The sequence below is a fragment of the Sinohyriopsis cumingii genome, chromosome 2, assembly GCF_028554795.1.
Source record: "Sinohyriopsis cumingii isolate HCF-2022 chromosome 2, ASM2855479v2, whole genome shotgun sequence".
Classification (NCBI taxonomy): domain Eukaryota; kingdom Metazoa; phylum Mollusca; class Bivalvia; order Unionida; family Unionidae; genus Sinohyriopsis; species Sinohyriopsis cumingii.
Window position 1 is genome coordinate 57,129,782 of NC_142962.1, and position 15,299 is coordinate 57,145,080.

Consider the following 15,299-nt stretch of genomic DNA (forward strand, 5'->3'; position numbering starts at 1 on the left):
GATCGATCCGATTTTGCCGTTCCAGTCTTTTTACTCAGTATGTTTCTACATCTTCCGACCAGTTTCAAAAATGTATTCGTGTTGATAGTTATGGAGTTTTATTTTGCTTGTAACTGATTTCGAAGGTAAGAGGATACATTGTCCACCCCGGTACTAGCTGAAACTTGTTTATAATACTGGAAGTTACACGTGAGTATGTGTCTTTCTTATGCGTTTGCTTTTAACGCAGTTATTTCCCTTGAATAATCTTCAGAGCGAGAGTCAGACACCGGTGTTCAGGTTATCTTCCAGAACTGGCCTTGTCCGTCACATGCGTGTATTGCCATTAACCCATCGCATCAGATACACGGTCGTAAATATTGCTACTGTACAGGCTAGAACACTTTCTCGATATTTTTCTAAAATGAGCGCGGCAGTGTCATCATACGGGACGTGGAAATCTCCGATTTCCAGCCAGTTGGTTTCCGAAAGCAGTGTCAATTTTCAGGAAGTTCATACTGATCTCAACTCGGATAATGCAGGTGAGGCACAAAGATAAATGGCTGTTTAGGACACAACCACCCTAGCAAACTTTCAACGAATAAACCGTGGGATATAGGACGTTACTTAGGAATATTATCTATCAATACTACAACTCCTTTCATAGATTGGGTGCAATGATCAAGTACAATAGTGAAAGTGAAAGTAAGACATATGCAGGCATAACAATACTTATAAGTAGTAACAGGGGAAGATTTTTTCAGAATTATAGAATATATAACAATAAAATATTGTCTGCATTATTTCACAAATCAGCTCTTTATGATATCTTTTCAATTAAATTGGCAACAACTGAGCAAGTATTAAAACATGCACCGTCCATAGTCCTATAATGTAAGACAGCACATGTTGGTTTTGTTTTAGTGCTTTGTCTTACTATCCAAATAATGGCCTTGTATAGCATGTTCCAATGTCGTTGACATCAGGACGAGTAGTCAGAGTTTCAGGAATAACACATTTGGCAGCATATATCGACACTCTTCCACTAATTTATGTGTAATTAATATACTTACTGTGTTGTCTTTATCCTGGCAGAATGAAAATATGACACTATCAAATGGACGTATCTTCATGTCCTGTTGACATACATTTGAATTTGTTGTAATGCAACATTAGTCAAGGTATGCCAAAGTATTTTTTAAGTAGGTTCATGTGGTGGATATGTTTTTTGAACGAAATGAAACATTGCTTACAGTTCCAATAGACATAATATATTTTTAGTCATTTAATTAAAGAATAATATTTCAACTTAACCCGATTTCGGCATTCATGGCTTTTTGTAGTTCTCCAGCCATCTGAAATGTAGGACAACAAAACTTTAAACAGGTCCATTTTTTTGGGTGAGAATTTGAATTTATTAGAGAAAAGACATCAGAGTAAGTAAAGTCTGACTAAAACACTATGACTTTACTTTTTAGAAAAGAGCCGTTATTTTAGTTGCCAGTTGTGTGAGATATTCCTGAAAATTAGACTTTTGTTATGATGTTATCGACATCAAAACACAATACACAGTGCTGTTAGTTAGTCAGTAAGACCCTGACGTCCAAAACATAAATATCAGCATCAAGGTCTTACATGTAGGGCTAGTACCATCTACAGTTGAAATATATAAAGATGGAATATTTTCTGCATTAATGAAAAAAAATCAACTCTTGTTTATGACTACTTTTCAATTCAGTTCACAGGAAGTATTAAAACATACACCATCCACAGTTGTAATATTGTTCTTTGTTCACTTTTTGCAAAATCTTGACCTCATGATCTAGTTATAGAGGATTTTATTGTGCTTGTTTTTTTTTTTACACCCCCATCATTTTACATGAATACCATATTGATGAGTCATACACAAGTTGAAATAATATTTTACAATAAAATTAATAGTGCATAATAATTAATTATTCTTGTACATATATAAATTGATCTGAAATTATGATTTAATAAACAACAATTTCCATTTTAGAATTAATTATAAAAGGATAATTTTGGTCTATTTTCATATCTTTAAAATAAAATCAATGACCCTCCAAATGGACAGAATTCTTGACAAATTCCTCATTCACTTTTTCCTATTATGTACATGTTTTGCACTGTGATTGTTGTTGCTGTTGTGTTTAACGCTATTTTTCAGCACACAATAGGCTATACATGGCGCCCAGTATTAATGGTGGAGGAAGAACCCAGGAAAACCCCATAAAGAACCACCGACCCACGAGAAGCTACTGTCAAGCTTTCTCACATACCCACATTGGCCGAATCCGAGACTTGAACTCGCACAGAGGTGAGATGGCAGTGATCTGTAATGGATTGCACTTTAGACCACTCGGCCACTCTGGACCCCCTTGCCCGTGATCATAATATGCATTTCTTGGTGTAAATTGTGTATGTTGCAACATTAAATTTGGATTTGACAAATTTTTTATATTTTTTTAATAATTCTGACCAATTTTGAGCAGCATTATACAGTCCATGAAGTAGTATTATATTGTGAAATCAGTACGAGAAGGACCTAGCAACGACTGCTTACAAAATATTTATAATTATGTTTTTTTAAATTAATAAAGTGATATGGTTGAGATTGATTGATTGAAGACATCAATATTCAGAATTTTCAGAAAATTTGAAATTAAATAAGCCAATCAGTGTCTCCAGATATAACCCATCATTTATAAATATTAAATAACATCAAAAGTTGTACCAGAATTTTGTAATGCATTGAGTATAATGGGTGACAACATGTTTGTATAATCTGATTCCTTAGTATAAATGTCTGCATTGTCATAAAATGAAGTTTTAATTTTTTTAAAACTTGAATTGCACAGTATTATTACTATTGTTTACAATTTTCTTTTCCCATGTGCTGGAAAGAGTTACTGTTCTTGTTATCATGTTTACCTATCAAGACATAATTTGGTTTTCCGTAAATATTCTTATGCATTGTACATGCTTACCTCTAAATTGCCATGGTTACTGGGTTGTTTTGTATACCAATTCTATTGCTATACTTTTCATATATCGATTCATACAGCCCTGATCTAAGCCCTTGAATTGTCACTAGTTCAGGATATAAACTGCAGCAATGGTGATATTCCTGCATGACACACCACAAAAAATTTAGGGAAGTATGGATTTTGGTTCATGACATAAATAACCTTACCTCTGTCATTGTTTGGATAATTAATGCAGAAATGTTGGAACTTTCCCTTCTCAGTATTTTGGTATATCTAAATATGGATCCCTTGACACATAGTATCTTTCTCGTAAATACATCGAAAGAATCCCATATGTGTTGGAGAGGGCATCAACCAAGACCTTGAAGTTAGACCTTCAGTAATGCCAATCTTGGACATCTTCCACAGAGAAGGTGGCATTCCTGAATGACATGAAAATTCTTACTTCCCTCATTCATAGTTGAGGGTGGAGAATCAGCTTAGAGAAGTCTGACCTTATCCTTTCTCACCATTTTGTTCATCTATATATGGAACACATTTTAACTTGGTATCGTTTGTCTAAACAAATTAAAAACGTAACTCATACATTGAAGAAAGCATCAAACAAAACATCATGTTTAGGTGCGAAAGTTTCTTACTGTTCATCTGCCTACTTAATTGGGTGGGCCTGTTACAATGCAGTTTACTACTGGGCCTGTGGTGGTCGTGACATATGGATTCTTTAAGACGAAGCTTTTCATATGACCTCACAGATATGAAAGCCATTCTCAATGCCTTGCACAAATGGGTGGAGCATGTCAATGAAACATAGTGCTGATGATGTAGGACAATTTGCTTGTGGTGATATTTCTTTACAAGGGGCAGAACAATCACCAGACTTTACCACATGGTAATGGAATACTTTGATGGGTACTTCCAAATATCAGGTAATATTCAAGTCTGACATATTCCTGTCTGGCTCATATAACTCATTATCAAGGGAAGACAAATGCTCCATACAGAATTGTCCGATCAGGAACCTTCCTTCGGGTCTGTGCCCTTTGGGATCATTTGACTTCTGACATTTATTTTTCATTTTCCAAAACCCCGGAACTTTGGGCTGTACATACTCTTTTAGTCAACTGAAGGCTTAGACATTCCCTCCATCATTTGTTTTTGGTGAAAGTAGTTAACAAATGAGGGGCATAAACTGTAGTATTTCAGATCACACCACTAAGATGAAACATCCTGGATCAGTTATCCACTTGATGTAGTGACAGATCTATTTAAATGAGTGACAGTAACTCCACTCAAGCAATCCCAGCCTTTTAGGTATGGCTCAATTAAAAAAATAAATGAATAGAAAGGGAAGTTAACTTGTAAGAGTTGCTTCAGTTTGTCTACATTACATAGACAGAAAGATGTTTTGCCATCTTTCCTGGGTGGCTAGGTTTAGAGGTGGGAAAGAAAGTTAATATAATGTGAACAGGTAAGTATTATTGGAGAAACATAATTTACTAACAAATTTGCTTCCTTGAATTAATGTATATTAATCTAATACATCCCCACATAAAATATTTAAGTGGGTGAAGTCTTTTGATGATCTTCATTTTTATGATGTTATCAAATGCATTGTTGTCAGGAGTAGTGCAGTTCAGTAGATAAGGGAATTTTATGTTCATTTGCTCCATATGATGTAGGTGCTGGGAAAAGTAAAATTCTGCTATTCTGTCAAAATGTGCCAAAAAAAATTATGATAATACAGATTCATTCTTTTAACATGGAACCTTTTTGAGAATTTAGCAGCAGACACTTTGGAATAACTTTACTACAGGTAGCTTTATCAGATTATAAATAAAAACATATATGGACAGAATTTAATGTGATATTTTTATTTTCCTCAGACACTGTGTACTGGACTGAGTTGAGGTATGATGAGGGAGGGAGATATGTTGTTTGCTCACAGAAAAGTGGGGAACCCAAGTTCCAGTCTTTGACTCCTGCGGGGTTCAATGCCAGGACCCGAGTACATGAGTATGGGGGAGGGGCTGCCATGGTGTATGATGGAGCAGTTTATTTCTCAAATTTTTCTGATCAGCGAATGTATGTTCAGTCATCAACAATGGAGGCACCTGAACCAGTAACAGAAGAGGGAACATTTCATAGATTTGCTGATGCAGTATTCCATCCACAGGTTAAATTGAACCTAGCAATTCTTTCATATGACAGCTTTTTCAGCAATAATTTTGAAAATGAAAATTCTATAATTGTAGAAATGGACTGTAGAAGTCAATCTTTCAGAAACCATTATATATGCCAGATATGTCTGGTTATTAAGATACATTTTTTTTCTTATATGTACCTTCACAGCTATAAAATCAAATGATTTTCAATTTTGTATCTTTGAATCTTCATAATACAAATCTCAAGTTGTCTCAAGCCATAATGGCTTCCTAAAGGAGACTTCATGCTTGAAGTATTGATTGTCATGCCAGAGTGAACCAGTATGTATACTACTGTCAAGCATCAGACCGAATCTTTGCCTTGCATTGTCGGCATTGCTGTAACAATAAATGAAATTAATGACACCAAAGAAAATAGAAAAGCTAAAGTCAATCAAGCCAACAAAACATCTATCCAAGCTTTCTTACTATTTTGTTAAAAGTAATAACAGCCAGTTGGATTCACTGATTAGTACATAAGAATAATGAAGATTATAGAAAATACACTTAAGTTACCATAGATTTTAAATCTGTAAACCCCCCATCATGAATAAAAGAAAGGCAGATGATTGAGGTCATTTTAATCTAAGACGTTTCGACAGCAGCATGTTGTTCATCCAGTTCTTGTGGCCAAGATAATGACAGAACATTGAATGCATTTTGATTAGTTATGTCCAAAGCATAAGCAGAATAACAATATTTTGAGTCCTGGTATTATAAATGCTTGAAATTTAGCTTTTTGTCAGTTAGATGTATAAAAAAAATGTGTGTTCCTCAAGAGCTTTAGTACAGTAGGAAGCAACACTCTTTTTAGTATATTTAACAAAGGATCAGACTTGTCAAATGAAGCTATAGCAGTACTGGTTTGAAATGCCTATTTCATTGTGAAAGAAAATCATCCACGTGCCAGTTGCTGATTGAGCTCAGTCGGCTTGATGATTTTTAAATTATCAAGAAATGAACTCTTCCTTATGCCTTGTAGATCTTATGCTACCAACTGATAAAATCCCAAAAGGCATCAAAGTAGTTAGTGTAAAATGACAAACCATAGCAAAAGGATATATGTCTAATTTTGAGGACTGCATTACATACTTTTTCTTACAGAATATCAATAGATGTGTCTTTGCTGTGTCTATTGCATTAATTAATGCATATAGTGTGTATATGGTGTGATCTAAACCTCCAGAAGACTGCTGCACAGTCTTGTAGGCATTGACAGAAGTTTTTATTTCATTGTGGATTATAATGATTATAAGTATACATATGTGTAAGAGATTTTATATACAGTTTAACAAGATCATTTCAGTGACCACCTACCCCTGCTGCTGCAGAAATGAGATGTCCAACAGTATCTTGAAGTTGTCCAGACCTCTGTTAAGCATGTATAACAACAGAGATGGGTTGGATTGGATGGGGTTTGGTTTCCACACCCTTTTAACAAATTTCTCATGAACAAAAGGATCACTGCATCACACTTTCTACAAAATGTTTCTTGCTTTTTAAAGATCCACCCCACATAAAAATAATTTTTATGTCCAGGCTGCAGTTTTGCACAATGTACTTTCAGTTTGTACAGGAAACAAATATGATGAAGAAAAAACTTATTATACTAACACATTGGAATATTTACATCTGCCAAGTTAATTTTTTTAAATATAAATTTGCAACATTGAAGAAAGTAATTGTTTGAAAACTAGGTAGGTGACTGACATTACATCCTGAGTTCTCCTTTCATGCTTGTATAAGATAAAATATTGGATAAATTCATGTATTTTAATTTACTAGTGACTATTCAGTTTAACTCATTAACCCCGGATATTTTTGTGATTTTTGCCTGAATTACAACTAGGAAACACATTTTGGGGGCTGCTTCTAAATACATCCAAATAAATTGGCATCCAGGTGATTTCCATTCGGCCTGATGCCTGGTTGTGTTAAAAACTTTGTTTTCCATTGGCTATTTTGCTTGCACATGTGCAGAAGGGTAAAAGTTGGTTCCTTTTTTTTTTGCTTATTGGACCCATCCTTTTTGTGTCATGGCCACTTTTTACTTGAAATCCGCAACTTGTTCTACTTTTTGCTTGTCTATGTACAGTTCAGACTAGTCTGCCTTAGAACTGAGGCCAAAAAGTATAAAATTCAGACACATAATCCAAATCTGATGATGGGTGAATTTTTGTTGTACAAAAATCTGGTTTCAAAAAGTAAATTTTTCCCTCTCTATTTTGTAATGAAAGTAGAAAGTCCAGATTATTTGGTATCCTTGTAGAGCTATGTCTGTCTACATTTCTGTAATACCACGTATTTTGGTGTATCTTGATGCTACAGAGCTTGGAAGTAGGGTATTACCTCCTGGTGTACAAATGTGGCACCTGGGGTTAATGAATTAAACAATCCCAAGCCATGTTTGGACCAAAAATTGGCATGGGTTAAGTCTCATCTCTTTGAGTATCACATGATAAAACAGTGATGTCTTTGATCCAACAATTTCTTGATGACTAAACAGTAATGCTGCTTACCATTCCACAGATGTGTTAAACTTAACATTTTCTTTATTAACAGACAGGAAGGATATATTGTGTGAGAGAGGACCACAGTCTGGTGGAGAAAGGCCAGGACAAAGAACCCAAGAACACCATAGTGTCTATAAATCCAGTGAATGGTAGCATGACAGTGCTGGTAAGTTTTTAGTCCTCACAATCTATCAGAGCTTGACTTTCAAAGTGTGATGGGACTGAAAACGCATTACTTTCCCCAGAGTTGGGTATCAGTCAGTTGCAGATTTTTCCTCATCAGAAACTTGTACCCATCTCCGAGAACAGCAGTCTTAAAGCCATGTTTATCTGATCCTGAGTCCACCAGAAAGTCATGATGCCACATAAGTTTAATACTGGCAGGTAGAAGAGAATGACTCTGGAAAAGAATTATAAGCCCTGGAAGAAACTTAAAAGCTGTAGCAGAAACTTATGCGGTAGCATTCTTTGGAATTAAATCCTTAAAAACATTAGTAGTTTCTTGTACAAAAGCCTGGCATCAATACCCTATGCATTGCTACACATTTGAAGATGCCTTGTCTAGTTTATCCATAATACCTAATGAATGAATTCCTACTGTGGAAAAACTTGTTATTATGATTATTGACCTCATAAAGTGGATGTAACTTGAAAATTTTAGCGTATAAAACTCATTAAAAACAAGAGAATATCCTGTCATGATCAGTCGGATGCCATGCTTTCCTTGCGTGTTTGATTTGAGGTTCTCATGTTAACATAGATCATTTTTTTCAGGTACTTCTTACCACAGATGTCCATGTCATAAGTAAAATGGTTGCGTTTTGTAACTGAAAATTGACATACAGTAATACCTCGAACATTCACGAGGTTAGGTTCCAGAACCAGTCGCGGATCAGGAGGAATCGCGAATGTTTGGTACGAGTCACTAAAAATGCTAATAAATGCTTATTTCTAGGGTTTAAACCCTAAATATGACCCAAATCATGCTCCCAAAGCACTTTAATTTCATTTAAAAGTTAGCTTAATACATTACCCTTGAAAAGAGAAATAAATGGTTGACGTAAAAATAGAGTACAGTATCGCCTAATGGGTATTTGCCACACTAGCGCATTTACAGTATGGTACATGTATACTAATATTACCCCTATACTAATTCATTGGCTGCCATTTTCTTTTGCACTCACAGTAAGGTAAAACCAAGTAACAAATGGGACTGTAAACTTAATGACTGATGTTTTCTTTGTCATTGTCAGGAAGGTAAACTAGGTAAACTTTATATGTCACAGAAGTCATATAACGAAGGTACAATTCAATAAAATAAAGAAAACATGTACATAGAGGGTACCAATGAAAATTTTGCAATTCTGTGAATTCGAGAATCCAGAAATGCAAATGCACGAGGTATTACTGTGTGTATATATATATATGTGTGTGTGTGTGTGTATATATGTGTGTATATATATATATATATATTATGTATTAAACTTTGTCACTGATATCTCTCTTTCACTCTCTCTCTCTCTTTCTCTTTCTCTTTCTCTCTCTCTCTCTCTCTCTCTCTCTCTCTCTCTATATATATATATATATATATATATATTGAGAGAGAGAGAGAGCAGTAACAAGTTTAATACATTAATACATAATTTATTCTTTAGCCTTGGCCAATGGTAAAATGCTGGGAAAATGAGGATATGGAGACAAAGCAATTGGCATTAATATCACGATCAGTTGAACTATAATCATTAGAGATAATGGCTGTGGATTTAATATAAACTATAATCTGAAAAAAAAACAAAGAGGAAAGACCCTTGATCAGTGACTCTGAGATCAGGCAGTATATACGGAGATGGTTTAAATAACCCAGATAGTGAATTTCATTGGCTGACCTAAGAGATAGTGAATTTCATTGGCTGACCTAAGGGATAGTGAATTTCATTGGCTGACCTAAGGTTGAAACTTGAATACAGTTCTGTAACATATGAGCTATTGATATATAAAATTGTACTTTTATTTTGTAATTATTCTGTAATTTATCTTGACCTTTTTTTATTATCATCTTTGACCATTAGTTCCCTCTGAGTTAAATTTTCTCATTACCTAATTATTATGGCTTTGCAATCACAAATTTAAATGGTCACTAAAATTTTGCAGTAGGATTTTCTGTGGCTACAAAATTTGAAAGGTGCTTGGGGTACTGGACCATCACAGCTAGAGATGTTTGTGTGGTCATCATAAAATTTGTCAAACTGACTAATTCTCAACTTGGAATGACCTACAATGAAAGCAGCATTGATTAACTTTGTAGGCATATGCATTAGTGACTAAGACTTGATTTCAAACACCTACATTTTTTTTAAGAGTTTATTTTTCTGGTGACTTTTTTTAGCAAATCCTTATTGTCGGTTTGTTTAAAATTATTCTATAATGAGATCATAAACTTGATGACAGGAAAGTTTTGCTATCATAAAATACTTCAGTTGTTTTTGCTTTCATTGGTATAGGAATGTGTGATTTCCACATTTTTTATAACCTTGCATGAATTACACCACTAGTTGTTCCAAATAAATCAAATATAGTTCAAATTTTGTATAATTCCCATGATCAGATATATTATGTGACTTGTATAAATTTTGTATGCATATTGCTCAGCTAATTTATTGTGTATACATTATCATCGACAACCAACTTGAATCAGATATGTGGTTTATAATATGCATGGTTGAAAGGTAGGAATCCAAGTGGTTCCGTTAATCCAGCAATCTGATCAGATTGTACATTCATGGTTGAACATGTCATCTACAAGTGGAAAAATCTTGACGAATCAGAAGTTAATTTTGCATCTTTTGGAAGATATCGTGAAGAAGTTGGAATTTTATGTTACAAATAAATGTCAACCTGAAGTAAGATTTTTAAATTACAATTATTTTGAGGGATGTTTCCAGCATGGTGAAAAATGTATCATATGGATACTGTTATCAGGTGAATTTGTTGATGTTATCGTTATGGTTAGGAGCATTTTGCTGGGGGTGGGCGGCATTTACATTGTTGCAACTTAACTGAGCCCAGGGGATTATCTCTGAACACAAACTGCCATTGTCCCCATAAATTTAATAAATTCCCATGTCTTAATCGTTGCAAATGGAAAGAGAAACATAAAATGTTTCCCTGACAGTTCATCCAAAGCGCAACACAGATTGGTTTGTTTTGGTGACATTTTTAAGACGTTTTTTGGCCGATCATTCATAGTAAATGGGAGCTTAGTGCCTTTATCAGTGACATGTTGAGGCATCCAACCCAGACTGACATGGGTGGGTTTTGAACTCATAACTTGTGGATTATGAGTCTCATACTACCAGCTGAGCTACATTGACTCCCTTGTCAAGGATGTACACAGTACAAATGAATAATGAACTAATAATATTTATTTAAATGCATTATTTAAAGTTGAAAGTCCCTATATTTTCCAAGAATATTTTTCTGATCAAAAGCCCCAGAAAATCCTCATATTTTTTAAATATTGCTTCTGTTAGTTGTGAGTTTTGTTTCAAAAAATCTACAATTTGTTTTTGCTGTAGGCAAGTGGAGCAGATTTTTACAGCTCTCCTAGAGTTTCCCCTAATGGAAAGAAGATTGCCTGGATTCAGTGGTATCATCCTAACATGGTGAGACTGAATATATATATATATATATATATATATATATATATATATGCAATATCATTGATATGCCACAAGATTTATACAATTTTTTGTTAAAAGAAAGTGAGGCTTGCAGAGTTTCCATTTAATGAAAAATGTATACAAGTGGTATAGCAGAGATACAGCATACATACTATAGATATATTTTATTTATATCACATGCAAATATACATATATATAAAATTTTATCTACAGCTATTCTTAAAATATTTTTGAACTTTTAGAAAATGCTACTTTTAGATGCATCTCGCCTTCATTATAAAGCGGTAGTTAGGTGGCCATATCTGCTGATTGTATTATGTATCGAACACCATTATAGCGAGTACCACATCATGTATGGGACCACAATATATTTGGAATACCATAATATACTGATATATGGTATATCAGAGACTGTCAAAAACTGTTAAACAGTTGTGTTTTGGAAAGAAAATGATATAACACTAAGCTTCACCTTGTTTAATTTTCACCCATATTGTTATAGATTGGTCATGGTGTCCATAGTAGTATCACTTTATATTCAGATGTAATGAAGTGAATTATAAGGAGGGAGAGAGAGAGAGCTGTACCGTTGTTGGGGAGGCAATCCCTAGCTGAAAAGGGAGATAACTTGTGCAGGATGGAAACTAGGAATTAGACAAGGCCCCGACAAATTTAAGTTGAACTGCAAGCAACAGTGACCCAGATCTGCTGTCACATAATGACCGGGCAGATCTGGGTCTTTGTTGTTTGTTCTGTTCACCACTCCCTTGTTAATTTTCACCTGGATAACAAACAAACCTGCATAGTAAGTTAACTCGTAACAATAATAGAATAAAAGAATGATGACCAAGTTAACTCATAATAATAATAGAATAAAAGAATGATGACCAAGTTAACTCATAACAATAATAGAGTAAGAGAAAGATGCCCAAGTTACCTCATAACAATAATAGAGTAAAAGAATGATGACCAGGTTACCTCATAACAATAATAGAATAAAAGAATGATGACCAAGTTACCTCATAACAATAATAGAATAAAAGAATGATGACCAAGTTACCTCATAACAAAAATAGAGTAAGAGAATGATGACCAAGTTACCTCAACAATAATAGAGTAAAAGAATGATGACCAAGTTACCTCATAACAATAATAGAATAAAAGAATGATGACCAAGTTACCTCAACAATAATAAAGTGAATGATGACCAAGTTAACTCATAACAATAATAGAATAAAAGAATGATGACCAAGTTAACTCATAACAATAATAGAGTAAGTGAACGATGACCAAGTTAACTCATAACAATAATAGAATAAAAGAATGATGACCAAGTTACCTCGACAATAATAGAGTAAGTGAATGATGACCAAGTTAACTCATAACAATAATAGAATAAAAGAATGATGACCAAGTTAACTCATAACAATAATAGAGTAAGTGAACGATGACCAGGTTAACTCGTAACAATAATAGAATAAAAGAATGATGACCAAGTTACCTCGACAATAATAGAGTAAGTGAACGATGACCAAGTTAACTCATAACAATAATAGAATAAAAGAATGATGACCAAGTTACCTCAACAATAATAGAGTAAGTGAATGATGACCAAGTTAACTCATAACAATAATAGAATAAAAGAATGACCAAGTTACCTCATAACAATAATAGAGTAAGTGAACGATGACCAAGTTAACTCATAACAATAATAGAATAAAAGAATGATGACCAAGTTGACTCATAACAATAATAGAGTAAGTGAACGATGACCAAGTTAACTCATAACAATAATAGAATAAAAAAATGATGACCAAGTTAACTCATAACAATAACAGAGTAAAAGAATGATGACCAAGTTAACTCGTAACAATAATAGAGTAAAAGAATGATGACCAAGTTAACTCATAACAATAATAGAGTAAAAGAATGATGACCAAGTTAGACTCATTTATACTAAATATCTTATTTTAAATGCAATATTAAACAAAATGCATTAAAGCAGGCTTTGTTGAAATAGTTAGGTACTGATGCACACGAATAACATGTTAACACAGCAATTATATTCTACAGTGTCCATTCATCTTTTGATATTTAAAGGGAGCAGAAGAGAATACATGAAAATCCCAGCATATATACATTTATTGTGACTTTTGTCTAATGACTGATGTCAAAGGAGTAACAATGTCTAATTAAAAGGAAGACTCCACCCCAAAGCAGTTATGATTACCTTCACTTATTTAGCAGACAAAGTGATTTTCCTTTGAAAGTTATTATTTAACTTATCGCTCCTTTGCCATGATGGCAGAAGCTTATTAACATATTACTGGTCATAAGGTGTTAACAGTACATGAAATGCGCCAACATTATATTGACATCTAGTTAGAGGCTTACCTTTGTTGCATATTACTTTTTGTAAAAATTATCTTTAGCTGATCTGGTATCATAAATTGCAGTGATTGGTTTAAAACTAACTTTCAAGTTTAGACATAGTGGTTTTATTTTTGTCTTTTCACATTCTGTCTTTTTGAGATTTCGTTTTATCAGTTTTGATGTAGTCAGCACTGTGTGATTGCCACACATATTCATTGGCATAAACAATATAATTACTATATGTTCATTTGACATGTAGTATCGACTAAGTCCTTTATACAGACATTTAACATTACTGTCTTAATGAACAATCAAACACACAAAGACAGTGATGACTTCAGTTCTGAAACTATGTAGTCATATTTTGAGTTAGGATACATTTAGTGTGTTTGTTTTTATTATGATTTATATACATGTGCTTTGTTATGGATGGGAGACAACTCCTTGTTAGCTTTTTGTGCCTCTGTGAGTACAGCATGTCATCTTGGATTATATCAAAGGGATATAATTTATTCATTTACTCTGATTGACATCTTAAGATTTTATTTACATAAGTTGAAGGTCCCTTAGACTTATATATGTTTAGGACAATATAAATGTATATAATTCTAATGCAGCATTGATATCCTCACCCCTACCCTCATAACAAAACAGATCAAAGCACTAATTATACTCAGATTCAGGAAAGGGTTTATAGGTTTCCTGTCTTCTGGGAGTTATTAGAAATGGGAGCTGGGATAATTTTATACTGGTGACATAATTTTATCATTAAAAAAATTAAGTGACCTCACTTAATGTTTATGTTGTCAGTTTGCATTTGCTTGATGATAGATACCATATATACTTATATATAAGCCCATTTGTGTATAAGCTGACCCCAAAACTGAACAGGTATAAAGACTAAAAAGTGCATGACCAGTGAATAAGCCGACCAACAACTCCGAGACATCTTAAGATGCATGAGGTAAGTTCTAAATGCATTTATTTAGGCAAACTTATATTTTAAAAAATTACATGCATACTTATCTCGAGGCTGGCATGCATGATTATTAAAAAGAAATGGTATAAACTTGTTTGAAAAGTAATTTGTTTAATTTGCTGTTTTCTTATTGTTTCTGCCTAATTTAGATTTGTGTCTAATATGATCGAATGATGACATGAATTTAGCAATCGCGAGTTGCTGTAACACTACCTCTCCCTTTTGACTCGATTATTGTTTGTTTATGCATCATTGCATTGGATATTTCAGTGCACCGGCATATACGTTTTTACTTTGCTTTGAAATTGTAAATACCTAACTCATTAAAATATAATCCCAATATGACAACACAATGAACAAACAATATGGTTTGATGATAACACCGTAACAGCTGAGTTATAGCTTGCTTTGATGTAAAGCGACCTTACACCATAGCTGTCAACTTTCACGCTGAGAGGGAGAAAAAAAACTCCTGATTTTTTGGGGTCACTCCACGCCTACCTCCTGATTTCATAATATCTTCTGATTTTTGCAGAGACCTCACAATTATTAAATTATGTCTTCAA

General features: G+C 33.8%; 1 protein-coding gene across 1 annotated transcript in view; it reads left to right on the plus strand.

Annotated features, from left to right (window-relative positions):
- Window positions 1-240: 240 nt before the first annotated feature.
- LOC149804927 (uncharacterized) overlaps window positions 241-15,299 on the plus strand; it is a 47,775-nt gene continuing 32,716 nt past the window's right edge. The window contains exons 1-4 of the mRNA XM_089945944.1: window positions 241-521; window positions 4,871-5,160; window positions 7,751-7,867; window positions 11,277-11,363. Of these exons, the coding sequence (XP_089802070.1) occupies window positions 311-521; window positions 4,871-5,160; window positions 7,751-7,867; window positions 11,277-11,363 (705 nt within the window). The 5' untranslated portion in view covers window positions 241-310. The remainder of the gene's footprint in view (window positions 522-4,870; window positions 5,161-7,750; window positions 7,868-11,276; window positions 11,364-15,299) is intronic.